This window comes from Larimichthys crocea, chromosome XV (genome assembly GCF_000972845.2).
Source record: "Larimichthys crocea isolate SSNF chromosome XV, L_crocea_2.0, whole genome shotgun sequence".
Classification (NCBI taxonomy): domain Eukaryota; kingdom Metazoa; phylum Chordata; class Actinopteri; family Sciaenidae; genus Larimichthys; species Larimichthys crocea.
In genome coordinates, this window is record NC_040025.1 from 17,207,590 (window position 1) to 17,223,404 (window position 15,815).

Sequence of the window (15,815 nt, forward strand, 5' to 3'; positions counted from 1 at the left end):
ATTCAAATGAGTGGCTTATTATCAGGCCACTGCAGAGCTTGATGACGGGCTGATCATTTGAATCAGGTGTGTTAGAGGAGGAAACATCTAAAACATGCAGGGCAGTGTTCCCCCAGGACCAGGACTGAGAAACACTGATCTATCATGATCATTGGTAACATGAAAAGTAAAGAAGTTGAGGTATTTTCCGGTAATGACCACGTGAGGTCGCTGCAGAAATATCGACTTCTTACTTTTAGTGTCCCATGAGTCCGTGCGGCTTTTCGCTTAAAACCGGATCCGGATGTTCCCTCCTCTTCAGAGTTTGAATGGCTTGTATGCGGGATGAGTGTGGGAGTGTTTGGCGACTGCTTGAGTGAGTGAAAGTGTTGTTGTGTTTGTGTGAGAGAGTGTGTATTTCCTTTAAAAAAAAACCTACACAGTGATCTTATTTGATCTGGTCTGAGTTTGGCTCTGCTCTGACCGGAGATGATAGGAAAGCCGCTCGCGAGCCTTCGTGGCGATGATCAGCAGGCACGAGTTTAACTCCAGGGCCTCCACGCTTCATGCTGTGGTCAGAGGTGATGAATTGATCAGATATACTAGTTCTGGGTGAGTTTGGGTTCATCTCAAACTTCACAGTGGACGATGAGTATAGAGGCGATTCTGATCTAACCACAGCTGAGAGGCAGTCAGGAGCCCTGGACGGATGTACGCTCCTTTTATGGTGTGCGGCAGTTTATTAACGCGTGTGTTCTGCTCACGAGACACATTTTGTTTTTAAAACAAGATGTCGTCCTAACGTGAGCGTCCTTTGTTCTTCGCTTTTGTTAAAACGGTTTAAACGGGCACTGTTAACCGTACATGTAGTCTATGTAGCACTTCAAGAGCTGCATTTACCAAGGTACTGCCAACTAAAACTACCCGTCCTGAAACGAGTGCTTTAATTAAGCAAAAACATTGTTTTTAAAGTTGGCGTCGCCATGGTAACTCCACTATCCTACCTATGCAGTAAAACATGGACGTCGTATCCGTGACGTCACCCGCAGGCCGCCTAGCAACAGCAGCAAGCTCAGGAAAAATTATCAATGATTTTAAGTTGTTTCGGAGGGATGTACTATTTGGGGTCTTTGACTTTAACAAAAATAGAGGAAAAATTTAACGAAATATTCATCATTCTGATGTTAAAATTTCATATCCGTAAATTTACTCGAAGGAAACCATCTTTTGTTGCCTTTCACAGTGAGCTCAGGCAGTACATTGTTTCCATTAAATTTTCTAACACAAAAGCGATTAAAACTGTTAATATTTGAACATTTAAATACACTAGTGTAAACTCTTTCTCCCCCTGGCGTAGATTATACATGTGAAATGTTTTTCTAATGTTTTCTATGCTTCCTTTGTTTGTGAAACAAAGTTTGCTGAGTTGCACAGAATTTCAGCTTCAGTACAGTTCATTAAACATGGAAGCGACCCCGGTGGTTGTGAAATGAAGCCAACATGGAAGTGAGAAATGCTGCATTTCCAGTTTCTAATTTCACTATTCATGACAACTCTACTGAGAATGAATTTTCATGTAACAACCTGTTCAAATATTTTTCAGACGCAAAGTTTTGTGTAATTAAGAGTGTGTCCTCTTTGATCATTGAGCACCTATGCTTCAGTCAGTCCACCCTAACTCCACATGATCCAAGTTTTTGCCTGTTTTTGGATTAGTCAGGAGGCAGAGGCAGGACTGCCAAAAATGGCAATGACCAGAGGCAACACCACTGATATGTCTGTTTTTTTTATACTATGTCTGTGCTCCTGGGTTTAAGGATCGGCTTAAGTCTGTCCTAAAACATTACTCACATGCCATATGCATATTTAAAGTATTACTTGTTGGTGTAATTGTTCCTTCTGTCTTAGCTGTGAAGATAGATTTTTTTTTTTTCTTCCTTTGTTTGCAATTCTTTCATTGCAGCCCAGCAAGCAAACACACCTCTGGGAGATCCTTAGTTGATTTGATCATCAGCTGAACCTTTTTACAGTGTATTTATGCACAGAACAAATACTGTAGCCTACATTTATGTCTCACATCTTCAGAAGAAGGACTTCGTACATACAACCTATAACACCAGGCCTTGTAATATAACCAGAGAGCATAACAAGAAATAAATGAATACAATAAAAATAGCAATGAATTTTTTTACCATATTGTTTATAAAATTACACTGTATTGCTTCATTCAAATAGTTCTTTGGCACAGTTGTCCAAAGTTATTGGAGTAAATCCGTTTCTTTCTATTGTGGAATTTCCCTGTTAAAAAAAGGTACAATAAAAATAAAATCTGTCTTTATACTGTGACTGAATCATTCACTTAGTCTTTCTTCTCCTAAAGTTCTTTAGGCCAGAATATTTTTCCCGAAAGAACAGATGGCAAATTGATAGATAGATAGATAGATAGATAGATAGATAGATAGATAGATCAAAAAAAATATATGTTTTATTTATCAGCCTATACACAAAATCTCGCGATAATAAACGTTAGCTTCAACGATGTCGTCAGTCTTTGTGTATACACGTGACTGCTTTTGTCCAATCAGCTTTCAGCATCGACTCGGCGAAGCCCGCGAGTGCGAACTAAATATACCTGCGACTGATGTTGTAGTTTCCTTTAGCTGGCTGCTGTTTTTAGCCACCATGGCCGAGCAGAGCAAAAAACGGCGAACCACTCAGTCAAGTAGCTCACAGACGTCTAGAAGCAGCTTATCGTCCGGTCAGCTCGATGGAAGTGGAGGAGAGAGTCGGTATGTGGAGGGCTCCATACTTCGCCTGACCATGAAAAACTTCCTGTAAGTGAACTGCTCCTCAACTGTCAGCAACACTCAACAGCGACTACAAACCGAAACCTGACCGCCACAAAAGTGTGATAGAGCCTGGTTATAGCTAGACTGATAAGCTGGCACACATCCGAACTTATGAACGGTACCTGGCGTGCATGAGGACTATAAACCTGACCAACAACACAAAGAGGTGTCATGTGAACCTGTGAAACAATGTCAAATTGAGAGATTTGCAGTTCCTGTCAAGATGTCGAGGGAAGAGTCTAAGTCAAGTATCCATAATAGCTGTTACACTTTTTCAGTTTGTCAGGTACATTTAGTTAAAGTAACTATACTGCAGTTTGATAAAGTAGCCGGGGAATTTTACAATGTTCAGCTTTTGTTGAGATTGTTTCAGACAGATGTTTCAGCATCACTTTGTTTTGGAGGCTGTAGGTACTAATAACCCCCTCGAAAATGAAATGGTACATCTCAGGGGGTTATCCTTTAAAAATAATGTACAAATAGGTAGACTTAACTAAAGAGAAAACCACACACCACAAACTACAACCTCCAGAATGACCATAAAGTTGGTGGGTTAGGATCGGCTACAAACAGACTCATGGAGTCTTCAGCATGCTGGCTGTCAAAACACTTTAATTACAGATGAATGCAGTCCTAAAGTTTGAAGGAATGTCTGTGTTGTAGTGCTTAGTCTCCAGGCCTAAATAGGCCCTTGTCATGTCTTTGTTACATGGTCTTAATAAGCTTTGTGGATTAATTAATGCATCTGTTGTTAACACACAGAAAGCATGTGCTTTGTTGTTAAGCTGAGGTGGTAAGTCGTCAAGATCTCACTGTCTCTTGTCTCTGTGAAATGACACTGCGGTTGATTTCATTCATAAATGATATACATTTCTCATGATGTTAGTAGAGGTTGGCATTTAATTCAAGCAATGTGACCGAACTCTGCTAAAACATTTTTACTTATCTATCTCTTGTACTCTGACAGGACCTATGACTACTCCGTGGTGTATCCTGGACCTAATCTGAACATGATTGTTGGAGCCAATGGGACCGGCAAGTCCAGCATCGTGTGTGCCATCTGCCTGGGTCTGGCCGGCAAGACTGCCATCCTCGGCAGAGGCGACAAGGTAAACGACACAGTAACACAATCACTGGTAGATGTACTCTAAACTTATTTAGACTTTGGTTTCGTTCCAAAGACTAAATTCATGATATGATTTTAATAGACTTAACAGATACGTTTTCAGCTGATAGTAACAGCATGAAGTTGATGATCTGCATACTGGTACTTGACTTCTGGCTCTGCATGTGATGGTTTGTCTCAGATGCCACCTGAGAGTTTTAGCCAGTCAAATTTAATATATAGCTGACAAATGACTTAATTACAATTCTGATGATGATTATAAAAAGGTTATGTTTTTTTTCTGTAGGTTGGGCTTTATGTCAAACGTGGATGCCATAAAGGATTTATTGAGATTGAACTGTAAGTCATGTGAAAGAGTTTGCAGACACACACATTCTCACATTGCTAATTGCAAGCTACATGGGTGAAATATATCTGTGCTGAATCATCATAAATATTATTATATTAAAAATACAGACAGTTAAATTCAACCTTAAAACGATACGACTGTTTTGTGTTACATTAACCATTTCAGTCAATTTTAGAGTTAAACTCTTTGTTGTAATTCTAGGTACAAAAGTGGTGGTAATTTAGTGATTAACAGAGAGATCCATGTGGAGAACAATCAGTCGCTGTGGATGCTAAATGGAAGACACTGCAACCAGAAAACAGTGGAGGAGGAGGTCAAGGCTCTGCGTATCCAAGTCAGCAACCTCTGCCAGTTTCTACCTCAGGTATGTTTGTGTCACTGGAATATGAGGCTGCACAGACGCAGTGAATTGGGCAATAGCTGCTAAAATATGCTATTGAGGTCAGACTGTGTAATTACAGCTGTCACATTTTAGAATATTTGCACAGTGCAGACACAGCAATCATGTTTTTATTTTTATTTTTGTATTTGATTCATGCAAATCGTCACTTAAAACTTGGGAGGTGTAATTCCAATGTGTCTTAAATGTAATAACACTGATTTCCTCTTCTCCGTTGATCTGGTCGGTACAGGAAAAAGTAGGAGAGTTTGCTAAGATGTCTAAGATTGAGTTGCTGGAGGCAACTGAGAAGTCAGTGGGACCACCAGAGATGTACGAGTACCACTGTGAGCTCAAAAACTTCCGCAACAGAGAACGAGAACTGGAGGTAAACATAAAGCTTTGATGGACAGTGTACAGCGTGTGCCAGTTTGTTTAGCATGAGCGCTTCAGTTAGACTGAAAATTTGAGTAGCAAAATCTCTGTTGCGCCATAGATTTATCATATTTAAAGATTATTAAGGCAGCAGTGTAGACTTCAGCCTGTTGTCGATGGTTTGTTTCTCTTTAGAACGTTGTGAAGGAGAAGGCCAGCTTCCTGGAGAAGGCCAAGCAGAGGAATGAGAGGAACAAGCATGACGTGAACCGTTACTATGAAAAGAAGAGGCATCTGGACGTGATTGAGTTGCTTGAGAAGAAGAAACCATGGGTGGTGAGTGACTGAAAAGAAACATTGCACAAGAGGGAGAGGCAAATAAACTCGCAGTCAGAGTAAAACCTTTGGCCTTGTTAGCTCTGACTTTTTTCTCTGGTATTAGGAGTATGAGACCACGCGGAAGGAGCTTGAGGGCGTGAAGAAGGAGAGAGACGAGGCTAAAAAGCAGCTCTCTGCCCTGAAGCAGGCCCAGGCGCCCATGCTGAAGAAGATCCAGCTGATTGACAACCAGCTGAAGCCCACTGAGGCACAAATAAAAGCAAAGGTGAAAGAGTGAATGTTATTATTATTCCCTGATAAGTTTACAGTGTGATAGATTGTCTAAAAGAAGAAATAAGAGCAGTGATTAGTGATGTTTAGAAAACAATTAAATTATTAAATTTTACTTTCAGCATGTTTAATACTTGATGATTGGTGTGAATTTATGCACTCGAGGTCTAGCCATTAGCTCTCACTGATGGCTCTAATCAATAGGTGCACTTAAGTGGGTTTATAGAAAGCCTTTCTGGGCATCTATGTAGATTTCACATGAATTATGAATGAATCGGGGCATTATGCTGTCCCCAGAAAATACTAAGACACTTGCTTAAGGCATTTTGAGTGACACACTTGAGAATCCTTCCAGTAATTCACATTCTAGTCATTGTAGTGTGGGTTTATTTCTTAAAGACATCTTTCCAGAATGTGAAGCAGGAGTAATTAAAATTACAATGCAAGTATAATGAATACTGTAATGTTTGTAATACTGTCAATATGATAACTATGAGTTGGTTGTTTTTCCAGACTGTCGCCATCAAAGAAGCCTCTCTGAAGTGCAAACAGAAACAAGATCAGTTGGATCGAAAACACAAAGAGGTTAGACTGCACTTTGCTTTTTACTCAGGAAGAGGAAGACAACCGTGGCCCTCAAAGCTGATAATATGTAATCTGTGTTGTGTTATGTATATCTATATCTATATAACATCTCCCCTGTTAGACTTTGAGAATTAATCATGCAGAAAATGTTGATTTCTTTCAGAGTTTTAGAACAGAGCATTAAAACATTAAATCCAAGCCATTTTCTACCAATGTGAAGCTTACAATTAAACATGCCTGTAATTCCCTTGGAGCATAGACAGACACAAGTGGCTTTCTTGTTACTAGTTTATTTGAAGGCTTCTCTCTCTACAGATGCACCATGAAAACAAAACAGTGCTGACAAATAATGTATAAACTGTAAGAGTAGGGAATAGTCTTCAGGTCTTCTGAGATTTCCTCATAACTGTTGGCGTTAAAAACTACTTTCTGATTGACAAGCATAAAACTTTCACTGGAGCACAAATGTCCATGATTGGGGCTTAAGTGCTGGAGCAATGTCGTGAGTCACACCCACGCGAGAGCAGCCCAACAAGACCTGCTGAGACTTCAAAATAAAAGTACCCTTACTCATAGTAAAGGAAATAATGTAAATGTCTGCGATCTGGCCCCCAACAGTGTCCATCCTTTGTATTTTTCATGGTTAATTTTTCACTTCATATTTGTTTCTGTTTTTCAAGTTGTAAATGATTTGAGTCATAATAATAATAATAATAATAATAATAATAATAATAATAATATAAGAATAAATCCTCTGGCTGAACAATTCATCTAAATATTGAAATCTCATTAGGGCCAAGTGCCATCACTTTTTGATTGAATTGTCATTTTAATTATATAATATGTATTTTATATATTTATGATACAGTCCTACTGCATATAGTTGATGCTGCCTTTCCTGTTCTGTGTGTTTGGTAATGAATGATAACTCCTCCTGCACTGCTCTACAGATTGAAGACATTAAACAGACACAGAGACTTAAGCAGATGGAAGAGGAAGATCAACAAAAGCGAATAAGCAACACCAGACGGACCATCGAGGACTTGAAGGCAGAACTCGCCAAAGTTGGCGACCAACCAGATGTGTCACCGCGGATCAATGCTGTCAATGTCGAGCTGAGACGCATCCAGGTAGACAGAGCCAAGATTGAAGGAGAGAAGTCCGACCTACGCAGGGAGAAGGACAACATCCTTGCAGAGTCTAAAAGTGAGTTTCCCAGTTTACATAAACAAAGATGTAATTATGATGCAGCTCACATGGAGTTTAACTCTGCTGCTAGTGTGTCAGAGTCAAAGTCTGAAAACACAGAATGTGGTTGATGTGTGGTTTATGTATTTTAATCGTCAGTGTTGGAGAAAAAGCTCAATGACATGAACAACATGATGAATGCCAAAGAGGAGAAGCTGCGAGGACGCCACAGGGACACACACACTGCCCTCCAGTGGCTCAGACAGAACAAAGAACTCTTTGTTGGAAACGTCCATGAGCCCATGATGCTAGTGGTGAGTACCAGTGAGCCATGTAGGCAAAACTTAAGTAAACCCCACACAGTTCAGCTGATGAGGAGTTATTAATGAGGAGTATAAACATATAACTAATGGCACTATTAAGACACTGCTATGTAGACGTAAGTTGATATATGCAGCCACAGTGGCTACATATTTACATAGCAGGATGAAGTGTGTTCAATGCTAACTATTGTTGACTTTATTCTTTTGGGTAGTGTTCCTTTGTAAGCAAAGATTTATCACTAAATCTTTCCTCATTCCTCAGATCAGTGTGAAAGATCATCGCTATGCTAAGTACGTGGAGAACCACATCTCATTCCATGACCTGCGGGCGTTTGTTTTCCAGAGGAAGGACGACATGGAGAAGTTCATGACTGAGGTCAGGGGCTGCACAGTATGATTGTCATGCTGTCTGGGTGAGGGATGAAAATTGTAGTTAACCTTAATGATAGACAAGTCCTAACATCAGGTTTTTACCTGTCTGTCAAATATAATCCTGACCCTCAGGTCCGTGACAAGATGAACTTAAAGGTGAACTCCATTTCTGCCCCGGAGGAGTCGTGTTCGAAACGGTCGCCATCAAGAAATATTGAGTCTCTAAGGTAAGAGAAAATTCATTTTGCTTGAAGTGAATCAGTGAATCTATGAAATAAACATAAACAGTATTATACATATTGTATATATTGTTTATGAATCTATTCAGTTCTGTAATTGTGTCTGTGACCATTGTTTGTTTGTTTGTGTTTATACATACTTTCTTATTATCTCTAGGCGTTTCGGGTTCTTCACTTACCTACGTGAGATGTTTGATGCCCCTGATGAGGTGATGAGTTACCTCTGTCATCAATACAGGGTGCACGACGTCCCTGTGGGCAACGAGCAAACTAAATCCATGATTAGAACGGTATGTTCCTCTTCCCACATAATTCAAGTCCTCTGCAACCAGAGAATCACGGAAGTGAATGCCATTTAAAATTAAGCTTCTTTATCCATATCAAGAGAAATTGTGTATGTTGTGAAGTCTGTAAATAGATAAAAAATGTCATAAAACATATAATGACATATAAAAATGTACATTCTGCTTCTGATATTTACCAGCTGAACTTAAATTGTGTAACTTAAAGGTGTCTGCGCTGACCTTTTTCACTCACAGGTGATAGAGGAGCCCTACCTCAAGGTGTTATACACAACAGAGGAGAGGTACACATTGAAGAGGTCTTTTTACTCCAACAAGATTAGCACCAGTAACTCTGCAGTGCACCCTTCCCAGTACCTCACCATCACTGTGGACGCTGAAGAGAAACGACAGCTGGAGCAGCAGATGAAGGTCAGGGAGAGACATGGGTAACATGAAAGCAGATTGAAAATCTAGAATCTAGCACTACTTTAAATATTCAGTTTCTTAAGAAGGCTAAATTTTTTTCAAGCTTAATTGTTTGATTGTAAGAGTTTAACTCTTAACCCTAACTGTGACCAGGCCTGTGAGTCAAAGTTACGGGACATTGATGAGCGGATGAAGGCCCTGCAGAAAGAATTCACCGCATTAGATCGACGTGATAATGAACTGTTGGCAGAAAAGAAGCAGCTTTCTGAACTAAAGGGCAAAAAGAGACAACTGGAGCAGAAAATCAGCACCAAACAGGACAGGTAAGTCTGTAACATATTCCTCCCTTTCTTGTTATAGGATGAGATACATGAGTTGATTATTAAATTAATTGTCCCTGTATGAATGGGTTAGTTTGGTTCATACAGATATATTCCAAGTAGTCTAACTCATCTCTCCATGTGCTCAGTCTGAGGCAGATGGAGCAGAGTGTTATTGACCTGAAGAAGATTGAAGAGGAGACTAAAGAGAAAATCGCAGCTGTCAATTACCAGAAAGTGACTATAGTCACAGCGTTCATGGCCCAAATGAAGGTACGGATAAATTACTTTGAACTAAAGACCTGTATATGACTGCTTTGCATTTGATAGCTGTGCCAGGAAGATTTTTTTTCTCTTAAATTACTGCACTTGATCATTGGGACATTTTTTTTGCCCCTGAGCTCTTCCTTGTATTAACCATTATGTCCAACTTATATTGTTTCATGAATTAAACAGTGAGAAAATCATTTGTTACATTATGATAATATATTTTGTATGGATATAACGTCTCTGTCTATGTTCTGTCTCTCTCTTTTCTTTGCCTCTCCCTCATCTGAAGCTGAGAGCCAAGCTGACTATGGAGAAGGTGTACCTGGCTTTGGAAACGGTGGGGCTGACAGCTGAGAAGACCAAACTGGAGAACGATTGTAGAGAAGGCGCCTCTGAACTCAAGACCACTGATGTAAGTGCTTCACACACGTTTCTATATATTAGCCTTGCTGGTGCGTCCTTCATTTTAACTCTCCTCGTTCTGTATCACTGATGCATGCGAACTGTGTTGGTGTTCTTGCAGCAAATATGCGCCCGTCTGGAACAGAGGAAGGTCCAGCTGACAGAACTATGCAAAGGCATGTTGAAGAGAGCAAAGACGATCTGCAGGATGCAACATGATGAGTCATTACCTGAAGACCTGCGTAATGTCAGTATTGAATAAAACAAGCCTCTCCTTCTATCACCTTCTATGGAATGTTATCCATGTCACATGGTCCAGTAGCTGCTGTTATTTATGTTAGTTTATGAAATAAGACCAGTTCTTGTTTTTTTCTTAACGCAGGCTTTCAGTAAGCTGCCTGACACTCTGGACGAGATCGATGCCATGCTGAATGAGGAGCGGTCCAGAGCTGAGTGCTTCACAGGCCTCAGTGAAAGTGTAAGAGCACATGAGAATCAGCTGAATTTTATTTTCAGAAAGCAAAATATCCTCAGGAATCAGATACATTTTGAGCCTACCTTCTCTGCTCATAATCATTTCGTTTGGCCTGAAAACATAACACAGAACCTTTCTTAATATTTTTACATTTATACACTGTTTTGTGTACCCTTCGTCACGTTAATTCTCTCTGCTTCTAGGTTGTTGATGAGTACAACAGGAGAGAGCAGGAGATCAAACATCTGGAGAAAGAGCTGGAAGATAAGAGCAATGCCCTGAATGCATATCGACAGAACATATCAGAGGTACATGATCTGTCGCTGTAGTGACTCCTCCGGTGTTGTTTTGTAAAGAAGCGTGGTTCAGTCTATGATTTCTGTGTTTGTGTGTCTCACAGGCTAAGGAGCGCTGGCTGAACCCACTGAAGCAGCTGGTGGAACAGATTAATGGCAAGTTCAGCGATTTCTTCCGCTCCATGCAGTGTGCAGGCGAGGTTGATCTGCACTCAGAGAATGAGGTAAATGCACACAGGAAACATTTCAGTAGTTAGGGTTATCTTTAATTGATATATGCTTATGAGGACTGCTCATAATACATTTTTCACCTAAGATGTTGGTATTTGTAACTGGTGTTTCACAGTAAACCAACTTTAATCACGCAGAAGTTTATATAGTCCTGTCACGCTCTAATAGATCTTGTAGAAGAAATGATCACCCACATTAAATGACTGCTGTCTGTCATTGCAGGAGGAGTATGACAAGTATGGGATTCGAATTCGGGTGAAGTTTCACAGCAGCACTCAGCTCCACGAGCTGACGGCCCACCATCAGAGCGGAGGAGAGCGCAGCGTCTCCACAATGCTCTACCTCATGGCCCTGCAGGAGCTCAACCGCTGCCCCTTCAGAGTGGTGGACGAGATCAACCAGGTAGTACTTTCCTCTCATTCGCAAACATTTAATGCACCGAATGCTGTTAGTCGTCACCTGCTTCCATGTGTGGGTGTGACTGAGACTGTTTCTCTCTTTCATGTAGGGAATGGATCCAGTAAATGAGAGGAGAGTCTTTGACATTGTGGTCCGCACGGCCTGCAAAGAGACAACATCCCAGTACTTCTTCATAACACCCAAAGTAAGTTTTTGTACCCTTCAGTGAGGGATTAACAAGAGATTTGTCTCATTAAGTGTGTGTACATCTATTTCTATCATTACAATGGATCACGTAACTATTTGTACGTGAAAGGTGTCAGCTCATTAAAAGTCACAGTTTCTGAATACAGTCTGTGCATTTCTCCATGGATTGAGCGCATTGATACTTTCATAGTATTTATTTAGCATCTGGAACTGAGGAAATCTCACTTTCTACAATATGAGACCTCTCATCTTTCAGGTCATTGTTTTGGTTTCATGCTACAAGTCTGCTGTTTCAGTTCACTGCTCTCATCGCTGTGGTTTTCGGTGGAAAGGTTCTAAAAACCCACTGTACCATCACGTCTCAGCACCAAGCAACTAGCTCGTGAACATAGTGACACATTTAACAGCTAAAGAGCTAGATATTAAAAGTTAAGACACAAATATGTGCAATTTTACTGAACTTTCGCTCCACCAATATTTGTCTTCAGCTGCTGCAGAATCTTCAGTATGCTGAGGAAATGACCGTGCTTTGTGTCCATAACGGCGCCCAAATGCTTCCCCCCAACCAATGGGACGAGAAGGTGTTCGTCAGACGGTGTCTGCAAAGAAAAGCCAGGGCATGAATTGACCACGGCAGCACGTACTGTCTGGATTTATTTAAATTTCCAGTTCCGGGAGTTCAGAATGTACGAATATCTAATATAAAATATTAGACATCCTGTCTTAAATGTTTGAAGATAAAATATGCCATATGAACCTTGGAAAGAGAAGATTTTGTAATTAATAATTAATTTCGCTCTGTGGAAGGGTTGTGAAGCGAAGCCCAGGACATTTATAAAACATGTTTATATAAAATGAAAATATGCATCGAGTGCATTTCTTGTTTGCTCATTTGTACATTTCTCTATTTGTGCAACAACCTGTTAACTCTGTGTGCAACTGTTTCGTCTCTTTAACAATTCACATGCACATGTTGTGTCTGTGCATTACCTCTTATTGTTGGGCACGATGCTGATTGGTTCATTTTCTTCGGTGAATAAATTATTTTTGTTAAACTGTTTTTGTCATGGCCACAGAGCCAAGCTGTGATGATGTTTTTATATGTTTGAATAAAATATTCAGTTTTTGTTCTAAATTGGCATTTTACATTTATTTAGTCAGACACCTGGTATGCTTTGTTTGAATACTACTTCAGTATGCAGTCCAGTATGAAGTGTGTATTTTCAAGAAAATACATATGAACAGTATTTGTAATGAAATATAATTAAGTTAGTCATATCTAATTTAATTAACATAAATGAAATGTACAAACATCAGCACTATTGTGCATTAAAAGCCAAATTATGTAGTAACATACTGTCATTTTTACTTTTGTGAAATCAGGCTTACTAGACATCCCTTTTCACAGTATTTGCCCTCAATAAATCACCTTTCAATATTCAGTTTTTAATATACAGCATTTGAAAAAGGACAAGCAGTACAAAAGAGCACTGAAAGTACTGTTTTATTTGTAGAGCTATTTGTAGTATAGATAGCAGTAGGAGCTGAAATGTTTCTGGGGAGAACGACGTCTGGAGTGCTCTGCTCAACCTGCTGCCACCATGATCGTAGTACTGGAAGCTTAATGTTAGAAGTTGACATGATTCATCCTGGTGTAGTCCTTGTTTGAAGACCTCTGTGGAGGACAGAAAGAGGGCACTGTATTGATATTTGGGACACACCTTGCTCCAGACAAAGCCACATTCTTCACAGACTCAACAGGATTAAGATGGAGTCAGATTCCACCAATCTGAGATTAAAATCAGAAATTTTATGTTTGTTAATGTCAGTTTCTCTACACAGACATTTGCTGCAATAATTGGAGATCATAATATTACTGTACTGTACCTGTGCTTTATTTAATGCTGTAAATGGAGCGCTTCTGTGGATCGACCCACACTCTGATTTCTTTCTCTTGTTCTTTGTCCAACATGTCCTGATTTGAGTTTTCCTGTTTGCTGTAAATTAACATGACAAATGATAAATTAACACAGTTTAATTAGACTCCTGAAATGCCACTGACAACACAGTGACGTTATATCAACATAAACATTCACCTATGGTCCTCCGAGACTGTCTCCTTCTGGTATAAAATCTGGTTCTTCCTCCAGAAGAAGTCCTTGTGGTGATCATAGACAGACTTTAGTTGGAAGTCAAGGCTGTCGTTTGGAGCCTAAAATTGAGAAAAGAGCAGGACTGAGGATAAGTTTGCCTTGAAATATTTCTCTGGTTTTATAAGTGAAGGTCAAAATGCTCCCTGGAGGTTACCTGATGCTGATCATGCATAACACTCCGTCTAGCGCTCGCCAAAGTGGCTCTATCATGGAGGCGACTCCAGGGTTCTTCTGTTTGAGCGAGGTGAGTTGGTGTATTAAATGTTTTTCTCTGCACAATGAGAAAGGAGTTTCAAATTATAAAGAAATTATATCAGTTGGATGAAAAGCACAGCATGCTGGCACACATGTAAATCACACAATGGGTAACTGTTATTGCTATGTTTACAATGAAATCCTACAAATGTAGCAGCGCAATAGTGCCCATTAATAACTTATTTGATTCACCATAGATTCATTCATTTTGCTGTAATCACAACACACAATGAGCCAACAATGACACACAGTTTGTCTATAGTGAACAAATACACTTCAAAATGTAAATGTTTTTCACAAAAATGAAAGAGAATTTTGTTTAGTTTAAAATTTAACGTGGAAGCAAAAATGTTTTTCCATAGGTATCTGGGGTATTGCAGTATACTTACATACTCTATATATTTAAATCTAGATAAAACAAAGTATTATCATTTGTTATTTGAAGTATTCTGATGTGTTTAATTTCTTCACAGGCTGTTTGAATGTCATCATTTAATTTCCAAAGGCTTTATTGTCAACTCTGCAAGGTCCCACCATGGGCCTCCAAAAGCCCCAGGTTCACTGAGCAGCAATTGGTTTTAAGTTTTTTTAATTGTTACTGTGTTTGTGGATATGTACACACAATGTACACACAACTAAAGAACAGAACAAAGACTTTAAGGTCACACCTTCTAGGGGCCCATCAGCTAATGTTTGCCCCATGTATGAATGATCTGTAGTATTAATCTGACATTAAAAAACACAGAATATAATAAAGGATGATCATTCAAAATAACAGAGCTTGTTTGAATAGGAAAATGTGCTTTATATCAAGTATCAAAAATATTGTCTGTATAAAATTGTGTAGTATTTTGAAATAAATCTCCACACACACAGCAAAACAAACCCACCTGTTGCGGTCTGAAGCCGCTCAGAGTGAAGCCGTTTTCAAGCTTTGGGGAGGGGAAAGGATCCCGGCTGGACATGTTTAATGACAGACGGAAAACTTACAATAATATGTCCAGATATTTGTTGTTTATGTTGTTGTTGTTGTAGCTGCTGAACACTGTGGAATGTTTAAAATCTGGTTTCCAAGCAACCGCTAACTTCCGGTTAAAACTACTTTCAAAATAAAACTACTGTTGACTGTTAACTGAATGTGTTTTTCTTATCCAACTTGTGTATTGTAAGCCGCTGCGACAGGTGAATTTCCCCCTGTGTGAGATCAATGAATTCAGGGCATGATCAATGTCTATCTTAGCAGGAATAATAGGATGATGATCATTCAAAATAATAGAGGTTATTTTAGGAAAATGTCAAGAATCTAAATAACTTCGTCAAATTGCATTGTATTTTGAAATAAATCTCTCTCTCCACACACACACACACACACACACACACACACGCACACACACACAGTAACACAAACCCACCTGCACCATAAAGCACCTTGTAACTCTGATATGGGACGCTTTATATAAATCATAAAGTTTATCTACTCACTCAAGTATCATTATTTTCTTGAAGTTTAATAATACTGATAACTCAATTCTACACTAGGTGTACACATAATACCAGCAGAAGGCCGGCAAAACACCCGTCAGCATAATCTATGGTGTTTGAACAGGCGTGCGTTAAAAGATGATTCACTGTAGACGCAGCACCGCAGCCAATCACCTCCCAGTATTTGTTCACCTTTGGGCGTGAAGCCACGCCTCCCTCCGCCCGACTGGCAGCACCTGAGG

At 39.6% G+C, this 15,815-nt stretch overlaps 2 protein-coding genes and 1 non-coding gene across 4 annotated transcripts; 2 read left to right on the forward strand and 1 right to left on the reverse strand.

The window, feature by feature from the left end:
* Positions 1 to 292: 292 nt before the first annotated feature.
* Positions 293 to 654, forward strand: LOC113747805 (small Cajal body-specific RNA 2). The gene has a single exon (XR_003463905.1).
* Positions 655 to 2,557: 1,903 nt separating this feature from the next.
* smc5 (structural maintenance of chromosomes 5) lies at positions 2,558 to 12,797 on the forward strand. The gene is made up of 24 exons (XM_019259227.2): positions 2,558 to 2,813; positions 3,796 to 3,937; positions 4,241 to 4,293; positions 4,505 to 4,667; positions 4,936 to 5,070; positions 5,253 to 5,393; positions 5,500 to 5,661; positions 6,180 to 6,251; positions 7,202 to 7,457; positions 7,599 to 7,753; positions 8,025 to 8,138; positions 8,267 to 8,361; positions 8,531 to 8,663; positions 8,913 to 9,086; positions 9,237 to 9,406; positions 9,553 to 9,676; positions 9,963 to 10,085; positions 10,197 to 10,322; positions 10,458 to 10,553; positions 10,754 to 10,858; positions 10,951 to 11,070; positions 11,300 to 11,479; positions 11,586 to 11,681; positions 12,172 to 12,797. Exons 1-24 carry the CDS (start codon positions 2,662 to 2,664, stop codon positions 12,304 to 12,306), a joined length of 3,222 nt encoding a protein of 1,073 aa, XP_019114772.2. The 5' UTR covers positions 2,558 to 2,661; the 3' UTR covers positions 12,307 to 12,797.
* A 382-nt stretch (positions 12,798 to 13,179) lies between these two features.
* On the reverse strand, positions 13,180 to 15,167 carry cfap276 (cilia and flagella associated protein 276). Of its 2 annotated transcripts, none has more exons than XM_019259247.2 (5): positions 14,982 to 15,167; positions 13,991 to 14,107; positions 13,780 to 13,895; positions 13,571 to 13,680; positions 13,180 to 13,358 (listed from the first exon to the last, which is right to left on the reverse strand). In XM_019259247.2, the coding sequence occupies exons 1-4, from the start codon at positions 15,054 to 15,056 to the stop codon at positions 13,578 to 13,580; spliced, it is 411 nt and encodes a 136-aa protein (XP_019114792.1). In that variant the 5' UTR covers positions 15,057 to 15,167; the 3' UTR covers positions 13,180 to 13,358; positions 13,571 to 13,577. The 2 variants fall into 2 exon arrangements, with proteins under 2 accessions (XP_019114792.1, XP_027144609.1); XM_027288808.1 differs by lacking the exon at positions 13,180 to 13,358 and adding an exon at positions 13,377 to 13,472.
* Between the last annotated feature and the right edge of the window lie 648 nt (positions 15,168 to 15,815).

Excerpts from the sequence above, each read along its gene's own strand:
- smc5 (XM_019259227.2), top strand. The coding sequence starts at position 2,662 with ATGGCCGAGCAGAGCAAAAAACGGCGAACCACTCAGTCAAGTAGCTCA. Across the intron at positions 4,668-4,935 it reads TCTGCCAGTTTCTACCTCAG|GAAAAAGTAGGAGAGTTTGC; the intron begins GTATGTTTGTGT and ends TGGTCGGTACAG. Across the intron at positions 10,554-10,753 it reads TCACAGGCCTCAGTGAAAGT|GTTGTTGATGAGTACAACAG; the intron begins GTAAGAGCACAT and ends CTCTGCTTCTAG.
- cfap276 (XM_019259247.2), bottom strand. The coding sequence starts at position 15,056 with ATGTCCAGCCGGGATCCTTTCCCCTCCCCAAAGCTTGAAAACGGCTTC. Across the intron at positions 13,896-13,990 it reads TTATGCATGATCAGCATCAG|GCTCCAAACGACAGCCTTGA; the intron begins GTAACCTCCAGG and ends TCTCAATTTTAG. Across the intron at positions 13,681-13,779 it reads ACAGTCTCGGAGGACCATAG|CAAACAGGAAAACTCAAATC; the intron begins GTGAATGTTTAT and ends GTTAATTTACAG.